We start from the raw sequence: 10,277 nt of genomic DNA on the forward strand, positions 1-10,277 counted from the left end.
TCACAGCAAGATAAATAAGAAAAGTTTAAAAATTTTTTTTCAACCCATTTAAGGTTGCTACCAAATATAGGAAAATAATATAGTTTTTCAACTCATTTGTTGAGTTAATTGAAATTAACCCAACAAATGTCAAAGTAATTTTTTTCCCTGAAATAAGTAATTTTGCTATCACCAATTTTTTTCTTGAGAATCAATGTTGCTATCACAATAAATTGTAAAAAAAAAAGGAATAAAATTGATTGTATTTATAGTATTGTTGATGTTAAGGGGTAATTTTTGTTTTTTTTATAATAAGTGTGGATTGAAGTTTTCTAGTTAACAATACTAATATATATGTGCATAGAATAGGAAAAAAAATTGATTTTTTTTTTTATAACAAAAAAAAATTTTATACAAAAAAAAAAAAAAAAAAAAAGATTTATTGCTTCACGAATGAAAATATTGAAAAGTGCAAAATCAGATAAATAGTAAAAAAAAAAAAGAAAAAAAAAAAAGAGAGAGAACCTTTTTCATTTTTCCCCATACTGTCCCCATATATCCAAATCATATTCTCTCTTTTAAATATAGTACTCCTGATTGCCTGCTTTTCAATATTCTATTTCACTTATTCTCTCTCTCTCTCTCTCTCTGTTTCACCTTCACTTTCAGTGTGCTGTTGTATAGTATAAATACCATCCGATCAACTTCTTCTTCTTCTTCTTCTTTGTATGTTTCTGATTACTCTGTTTTGATTGATATTTCTTTTTCTTCTTCTTTATAATAATTCTGGTTAATGGGTGCAGAGAAATGGCGCATATTCTGCTGCATGGTACACTTCACGTTACTATCTATGAGGTCGACAAGCTCCACAGTGGTGGTGGCCCTAATATCTTCTGCAAGGTTCTTCCGTCACCCTTTTTCTCTTTCCCTTTTTTATAATTCAATAAATTTGGATCTGACCCAATATTTGATCTCTGCTTTTTAAAGCATGGATCATGGTTTTTTGTCTTTATATTTGGATACCCATTTGGTTTTTATAGTTAAAACATATGAAAAATCAAGTATATAGTAATGTTTGTTGGGAAAAAAAATTTGTGTTTGTCTGTTTTGAAATTAGCCTAATGGGTTGTTGATCCAATAACAAATGTTTTGTTACTTCTCAAAAAAAAAAAAAAAAAAAAAAAAAAAAAAACAAATGTTTTGTTAATTACGAGGAGTGATTTTCCAGCTGATTCCGTTATGGCTTTTGTTACCGTTAAAATTGATTTTTTTATTAATAAAATATTGTTGCTTTTCGGGAGTAGAAAAAAACTTGGTAAAGCAGTTTTGACTGAAGAAGGTAGAAAAAAACTTGTAAAAGCAGTTAAAGTGTCACTAGAGGGTAAAAAATCGCACATTTTACAACATGACCGAAATACCCTTTTAAAGTTCTTCTCTCTTCCTTCCATTTAGCAACATTTTCAACTTAGTTTTGTACTCTCTTTTTTTCCCTGATCTACAAAACATCCATTCAAATGCCCCAAATTTCAAACCCAAGCCAAATTGTTAAAGCTTTTTCACATCCCAAATTGAACCCACTCACCAAAGCAACCTAGCTACAACCAAAAACAGAGGAAGGAAAGTAGAAATAAAGGCATAGAGAGAAAGGGGAGGCCAACGATTACCAGTGGTGGTGGTGGCACAGGTGAGCACCACTACCAAAAATGGTGGTGGAGCTCAAGGGTTAAACCATGGCTGAGACGAGAGAGAGAATCCGAGATAGCAGAGAGAGGGAGTGAGATGGATCTGGTTATGGAGAGTTACAAATATGGTGGTTGCGGTGGTGGTGGTGTTTTTGTTTCTTGGATTGAAGCACGAGAAAGACTGAGAGAGAAGGAGTGAGACAAGAAGAAGAAAAAAGAAAGAGAAGAGAGCAGCTACAGATGTAGTGGAGAGTAGAGAGAGAAAATTAAGAAGGTTAAAAGATGATGAAGGATATTTTTGTCTTATAAGTAGCAAATTTATCTTTTCAAAAAGCGTTTTTCTTTCCTCAATAAAAATAGCTCCACGTGTAATTTATTTATACTACTATTTAAGGGGTCTCTCTCGTTTGGGATCCTCATTTTTTTTATTCAAAAATACCCTTACACATCTATGTTTAAATAGAGACAAAACTAAGGACAATCCGGTAAAAATACAACTCTAACTCCCACTAAAACATTGCTTAAAAAATAGGGTCACTCTCCTATTAATTTTCAAATTGTTTTATCCACTTACTAGCCTCTGAGCACACTGAGGCTAGTTGCAAGTGCTCAGAGGCTAGTTATTTATAACCAATAAATCATTCATCCAAGTAAGTTAATTTTTGTTACATATAAATATCAATTGGAATGATATTATCTATATTTTGCCGTAATGCACATTGAAAAACATAAAAGTAAAAGTTTGGGTCGATTTCCAACCAAATATAGTGAGCAAATCAGATATGTAAAGCATTATCTTTCAAACACTCAGATTTACTACAAAAATCAAGTGAAAATGTAATGACCTAATGGACCAATCGGAAACAAGAGCAACTAAGTTTAGTTCTTTTCATTAATGTTTAGACAATTTTTCATACCTTTGTATAATGCCATCAGTGAACAAAAGCAACAATTAAACACGAAACATTGTAACTTTTTAAATTTTCTAAGTTCTAACCACAAAATACAAATATAATCCTAAAGATAACTTGATAATTACTAGTGTCTTTCACACTTGGTGGTTTAGAATCTTGTTTGGTGCTTAATTTACTATCTACTTAAAGGAAATTGAATTATTTCAACACAACACCTATGATGTTCAGCGATTTCTCTTTAGAATCGCGTCTATCATTCTTTAAACTTTTAAATTAAGCTTCCATAAGAATGATTTGAGATTTTGTAAATTTTTTGAGCAGCTTGAGATTGTTAAAGTGAATTGCAAACAGTGATGTGACTTAAAATAGTAGATTATAATTTACTAAATGCTTAATTTTCTAACTACTTTATTATTATTTTTTTTCACCTACAATGCTTGGTCTATCATAGGATTTGTCCTCTTTCAAAGAAAGCTTGATAACTGCTAAGCCTTCACGATAGAAAGAAATCTTGAAAAATTAAAATTTTTTCTATCCTCCCACTTTTCCATCATTTCACCATTTTTTATTCTCTCACTTTTTTACCCCTCCAACTAAACGAATCCAGAAGTTCACATGAGGAAATTCCTAGTGGATTTATCGATTACTAAGCCAAAAGAATTGTTGGTCCTATAATCCTATTAATGGTTGATGTAACATAAAATCTGCTAAAACAATAGGATAATTAAACAAAAATTGATCGAATATGATTGTATAAACATAAAAAATAGTCCATAAAAAAAAAAAAACCAATAAAAATAGACAAAAAGTGAAATTTCAAGTAAAAGTTAGATGTCAAATTTCAAACTGAAAACTATTACAACCTTTGATGACATATTTTATTCACAACTATAATCATTGTAACAGATTCACATACTTCTTGCGGTTTAGAATTCTGTCATTAAAATTTACAGAAGAAACCAATTGAGGCAAGCCTTAATTTTTTCTTTAAAATCACGTCTATCCTCTATTTCTCTCATAGACCTCAAATACTTGGAAGTCTTTCGTTTCACTTTTACCCACATGGAGCTTGGCATCAAAAATCCAAATTAAAACTAAGGTAATCACCATAAATTCATTTAATTTAACAATAAAACCCCAAAAGCTAATCACCTACCAAATACAATAATTCCTACCAATCAAAACTATTTGAGCCAAAATTCCAAACTAAGAACACGTTGAACTACATTGACAGTACATTTTCATAATTGCATTATTCAAATGTAGCGAACGGCCACACAACTAACCCATCTTAATACCAATCCCATGAACTTGTTCTCCTTCTCTGGCATCAAACAGTGCACCAAGCACCCCAGTCAAGCTAAACTCATTCAGCTCCAAACAAAAAACACATTGATTTCACACAGCAGAGAAGCCAAAATGATCTATCATTTCACACAATAGAAATTCTTCAGCCGCTACAAAAAGAGATAGTGACAGGTTGATGGATCTTCGTAAGGTTTAGTTCGTGGAAACTATTTGGAAACACTCAGGTTGCAAGTCAAAAAATTAAAAACTGAAGAAAAAGGAGAGGATGGATAACTCATAACTGGATAATAAGAAGTGGGGGCGTTTAAATTTCCATGATTGGTTTTAATTCAAAAATTTTGGTAGTTGCGGTTAGGGAGGAATTGGAGTACGCAAATGTGTTATTAGAATTCAAATAGAAGAAGTTTACTTTCACACAAAAAGAAAAAAAGAAAAAAAAAGTAATAATTTTTTTTAGTTAATAATTTGAATCTATTATAATTTGAAATTACTACATCTTTTTTTATAACTATTAGTTTTTTTTTTTTCTCAAAAAAAAAAAAAAAAAACAATAAATGTATAGTTACTTTGAAAAAGTGGGTTAATGGAATAGTGTTCCTATTTTGTAAGCAATGTTTTAGTGCAAGTTAGAAATGTATTTTTACCGTACTATCCTTTAGTTTTGTCTCTACTTAAACCTAGGGGTGTAGGGGTATTTTGGAACAAAAAAAAATAATCTAGTCCAAATAGGGAAAGCACCTTAAATAGTAGTATAGATAAATTAGATTTTCAAAATAAAAATTATATATAAAAAATAAAGATAGTTTTTTTTTTTTTTTTTTGCTATAAAATAGGACCACAAAACACAAAAAAAGCTTCATCGTACACGCAAAGTGTGTGTAATGAAGTTGGTATATATTTAAATTTTTTTTATACAAACTATTACGTAGCATTTTCAAACATGTAACTTATAGATGAATGTATATCCAATTATAAAAAGGTAATTCAAATATTATATTAATTATCTTGTTTATTATGTTGGTGGGGTGGTTGTTATTTTATGTGGATAGCCTTTTTTTTAGTGATCAAAGTAATTAAAGATATTGAAAAATTAAAATAATATTTAGAAATATGGTTAATAACTATATTTTTTTGTTATTTTTCTAGGAAATAGTTGAACTTTCAATTCTTCATTTCAGATCCTTATGATCATGGTTTCACAATCATGCATTTGTAATAACTTACTTAGCAATGTTGTGAAGAAGCTCTATTTGCTCTCTTTCACTTATTGCTTAGCGGATGGGTAATTTTGTAATCTTAAAACAGTTTTGGAACCATGGACGGAGCCATGGTTGGACTTGGAGGGCAATGGCCCCCCAATTTTTTTTTTTTTAAATATTATTATATATATGGGTACTAATTTTAGTAATTTTGTTTTAGAAAATTACACTTTTGATTACTGAAAAATATTATTGATTCTTTTAAGAGTTTTGTTATAGTCACAAATTTTTCTATAACATTTTTACAAATGTTTAAGATAGCAAATTCTTATTAGTTCGCATTTGGTCTCATCACTTACATTATCAGCAATTTGTAAAAAAGTTTGTAGTTCAAACATTTTCCACATTTTAAAGACCATTAAAAAATGTTTGTAAGTCTAAAATCTAAAAAAGAAACATACAAGCCCAAAAAAATTAGTACAACAACAAAAATTATCAACAATAAACTAAAATAAATAAATAAATAAATAAATAAAGCCTAGTCAACAAATTTTACTAAAAACAAACAATTTGACCCTTTAAAAAATTTTAAACAACTAGCAGTTAAGCAACTAAGTTAAAGGCTGAAGTCACTAAATACAACCAACAGCAAAGCCGCCCTCTCTAACTCTAAGTTTTGGCTCTGTCCCTGTTTGGAACTATCTCATATTGCATACATGTCTATCTTGAAAGTAGGATTTTTTTTTTTTGGGGGGGGGGGGGGGGGGGGGGGGGTGGTTGATGGGGGGTAAGGTGGGTGTTGAAACTCTAGAAATAATCCTTTGGGCTGGTCCAAAGATGTTGTTTAGGAGTTTTGAACCTAAGACCTAATGTGGATTTAATGAAGGCTTGGGAATCACTAGGCCGACCCCTTGAGGTTATCTCGAAAGTATGTTAGTTCTTGGTCATAATGCCAACAAGGCGAGAGCTTGATGCTAGATGAAAGCCATATAATTGTTTTAACATTTAAGAATAAGAAACTGATTTTGGTGTTTCTTGTCGTACTAAACTACTTCAATACTTATTTTTATGAAACTAAGCTTTATCCAGATCACAAATAGCAGTGACCAGTGCAGTGCTTTAAATCATGGGTTGCTGTCTCCCCCTTTTTCTTTTTGAGTATTTTTATGGCAGCAAGATTTGTTAAAGATTGTGTGTGGTGCTTTTCCTTTTTTATTTGTTCTTTCATTTATCAATGTATTTTTGGTGGATTGTTAGCATTATCTTCATCGTATGAATAATCCTTCCCCTGTTCATTTTATACACTACAAAGTATACAATCATTTTTATAATTTCCACTCTCTAATTATTTTTAGTTACTCTGATAATATGATGCTTGTTGTTGGAGTGTAGGTTTTCAAGTAATACATTTGCTTTTCCTTTCTTCTTCTTTCCCAAAATCTTACTTTTGAATTTATATTTTGTAGATAATGGCAAACATTGAAGAGACAGTTGGTATTGGTAAAGGAGTTCCTAAAGTCTACGCAACCATTGATCTAGAAAAGGCGAGAGTTGGGAAGACCAGGATACTAGAAAATGAGCCTAACAATCCCAGGTGGTATGAGTCTTTTCATATCTACTGTGCTCATTTGGCTTCAAATGTTATTTTCACTGTCAAAGACGATAATCCTATTGGGGCAACCTTAATTGGAAGAGCATATGTACCTATTGAAGAACTCTTAGATGGAGAGGAAGTGGATAGATGGGTTGATATACTGGATAAAGAGAAAAATCCTGTAGGTTCGAAGATCCATGTGAAGCTACAATACTTTGATGTTGCAAAAGACCATAATTGGGCTCGGGGTATTAGAAGTCTTAAATTTCCTGGAGTGCCATACACATTCTTCTCACAGAGACAAGGATGTAGGATTTCTCTGTACCAAGATGCTCATGTCCCAGACAAATTTGTTCCTAAAATCCCTCTTGCTGGAGGCACATATTATGAGCCCCACAGATGTTGGGAAGACATTTTTGATGCAATCACTAATGCAAAACACTTGATCTACATTACTGGATGGTCTGTCTATACAGAAATTTCCTTGGTGAGGGACTCAAGGAGGCCAAAGTCTGGAGGAGACATCTTACTTGGTGATCTGCTTAAGAAAAAGGCAAGTGAAGGTGTTAGGGTTCTTATGCTTGTTTGGGATGACAGGACTTCTGTTGGGTTACTGAAAAAGGATGGATTGATGGCCACCCACGATGAAGAAACTGAACATTACTTCCAGAATACTGATGTGCACTGTGTATTGTGTCCCCGAAATCCCGATGATGGTGGAAGCATTGTTCAGGACTTATCAATTTCAACCATGTTCACTCATCACCAGAAGATTGTGGTGGTGGACAGTGATATGCCTAGTGGAGGGTCACAAAAGAGGAGAATTGTGAGTTTCGTTGGGGGTATTGATCTTTGTGATGGGAGATATGATACCCCCTTTCATTCACTCTTCAGGACATTGGACACTGCACATAACGATGATTTTCATCAGCCAAATTTTGAGGGTGCTTCAATTACAAAAGGTGGTCCAAGGGAACCGTGGCATGATATCCACTCCCGGCTTGAAGGACCAATTGCTTGGGATGTCTTATTTAATTTTGAGCAGAGGTGGAGAAAGCAAGGTGGTAAGGATTTACTTGTTCAGCTTAGAGAGCTTGACGAAATCATCATCCCCCCATCTCCAGTTATGTTTCCAGATGACAATGACACATGGAATGTGCAGTTGTTTAGATCCATTGATGGTGGGGCTGCTTTTGGCTTCCCAGAGACACCTGAAGATGCAGCCAGAGCAGGGCTTGTCAGTGGGAAGGATAATATCATTGACCGAAGCATTCAGGATGCTTACATTAATGCTATTCGACGTGCAAAGGATTTCATTTATATTGAGAATCAGTATTTCCTTGGAAGCTCTTTTTGCTGGAGTGCTGATGATATCAAGCCTGAGGATATCGGTGCTCTTCATCTGATTCCAAAGGAGCTTTCACTTAAGATTATCAGCAAGATTGAAGCAGGGGAGAGGTTCACTGTCTATGTTGTTGTCCCGATGTGGCCAGAGGGTATGCCGGAGAGTGGATCAGTTCAGGCCATATTAGATTGGCAGAGGAGGACAATGGATATGATGTATAAAGATATTATTCAGGCTCTGAGAGCCAAGGGTATTGATGAGGATCCTCGGAATTATTTGACATTTTTCTGCCTTGGAAATCGGGAGGTGAAAAAGCAGGGTGAATATGAACCATCAGAAAAACCACCACCTGATTCAGACTATAGTCGAGCTCAGGAGTCCCGGCGCTTCATGATCTATGTTCATGCTAAGATGATGATTGGTAAGATATGCCACCTCCACTGTTTGAACCCTAGTTTTTTGTTTTTTGTTTTTTTGTTTTTTTTTTAAAAATCTTTTACCCAGATTTGAAACTTATACAACACGCTAGCATATTTGAACCCCAGAACCCAGTCAATCTCAAAAGAATTTATCAACTTATATGACATTCCTCGTCTTAATGTAAATATTTTGTGTCAAGTCTTGGAACTGACCTATATCTTTTTGCAGTTGATGACGAATATATAATAATCGGATCTGCCAACATCAACCAGAGATCAATGGATGGAGCTAGGGACTCTGAGATAGCAATGGGAGCTTACCAACCATATCATCTGGCTAACAGGCAGCTAGCACGTGGCCAGATCCATGGTTTCCGTATGTCACTATGGAACGAGCACCTTGGCATGCTGGATGATTCATTCTTACACCCTAAAAGCGAGGAGTGTATCAGTAAGTTGAACCAGATTTCTGACAAATATTGGGATCTGTATTCAAGTGAGACACTTGAACATGACCTGCCAGGACACTTGCTGCGTTACCCTGTCAGGATTGATAGTGAAGGAAACGTCACAGAGCTGCCTGGATTTGAGTTCTTCCCTGACACCAAGGCTCGTGTTCTGGGTACCAAAGCTGACTACATGCCTCCAATCCTTACTACTTAGTGATATTTTCTGCTTGGTTTATGATAATAACAGCCTTTCGCTTTGCATTTACTTTTATAATTTTAGTTGTTATAGTTGTGCAATAAATCTTTTTTATGTGTGAACCTGCAGAGAGATCATTTTTCTGTCAGGATGTTCATAGCAGTGCTTCTAGGGATGTGGTAATGCCGTGTGATTCTGATTCCGACGATTATAACTTATGAGTACTGTTTATTTGGCTTAAGAATGTTTTTCTTGTGTTTTTTTTATTATGTTAATATTGAATATTATTTGTTTTTGCAACTCTATTTGAGATTGGCTTATAACTATTTGAACCTACCTATAAAAATAAAATCAATCTGAGCTAATTCCTTCATTAGTTCATTAAATTCATCGCCAGGTTTCAGGGGCGGGCTATTCTATATTCAGGGGGTTCATTCCAAAAAAAAAAAAAAAATTATATATATAAAATATATATATATATATATATTTTTAGTTTAATACTTTAATTTATTTTTAAAAATATTTTTACACACCCTAACTTAAATTTTGCACACCCTTATTACAAGTATTTCTAACTCTAAGAGTAAAAAACCAGTGTTTGTGAATTGTAAGTATCACTCTTTTTTATAAATTTATATTATGTGTGTGAGTGTGTCTAATATTGATAGTATATATTACTTTTTGTTATAATGCTATTTGTGTGAATTATGATGTGTGTGGACATTTGTGTGTACAATATAAATATAATATAAATTTATATAATTTAATAATTAGGAATAGAGATGTTTTGTTACATGTGTGTGTATTGTTATCATGTTATAATAACTTTTTTTTATAAAGTTAGTAAAATTTAAGAAAAATTGTAAAGTTAGTAATTATCCAAGCATTTGGCTAGTTAAGTAGACGCAAAGTGTATAAGTTTATATATGAATGAGTGTGGTTGTGTGCCTTAATTATTAATACAAAGCTAATTAATGAGTTTAGTTTAGTCATTTAGTTTAAAATATCAATAACAAATAGATACTAAGAACTGCATAACAATAAAAATGTTAGATAGATTTAAAAAAATAAAATAGCCATAGCCTCATAGCCATAGCTATCCACATTTGGCATAGATATTCATAATGAACTATCATATAACAGTTACACTATAAGCTAAAGTTTGATGGTATGATAGAATTTTCTAGAGAAG

The 10,277-nt window shown here is 32.9% G+C and overlaps 1 protein-coding gene across 2 annotated transcripts; it reads left to right on the forward strand.

Moving 5' to 3' along the window:
- The first annotated feature begins 589 nt into the window (after positions 1-589).
- Positions 590-9,329, forward strand: LOC126725682 (phospholipase D alpha 1-like). Of its 2 annotated transcripts, XM_050430515.1 has the most exons (4): positions 590-705; positions 783-879; positions 6,549-8,442; positions 8,670-9,329. In XM_050430515.1, the coding sequence occupies exons 2-4, from the start codon at positions 787-789 to the stop codon at positions 9,101-9,103; spliced, it is 2,421 nt and encodes an 806-aa protein (XP_050286472.1). In that variant the 5' UTR covers positions 590-705; positions 783-786; the 3' UTR covers positions 9,104-9,329. The 2 variants fall into 2 exon arrangements, with proteins under 2 accessions (XP_050286472.1, XP_050286473.1); XM_050430516.1 differs by lacking the exons at positions 590-705; positions 783-879 and adding an exon at positions 5,948-6,010.
- Positions 9,330-10,277: the final 948 nt, after the last annotated feature.

Source organism: Quercus robur, chromosome 5 (genome assembly GCF_932294415.1).
Source record: "Quercus robur chromosome 5, dhQueRobu3.1, whole genome shotgun sequence".
In the NCBI taxonomy this organism is placed as follows: Eukaryota; Viridiplantae; Streptophyta; class Magnoliopsida; order Fagales; family Fagaceae; genus Quercus; species Quercus robur.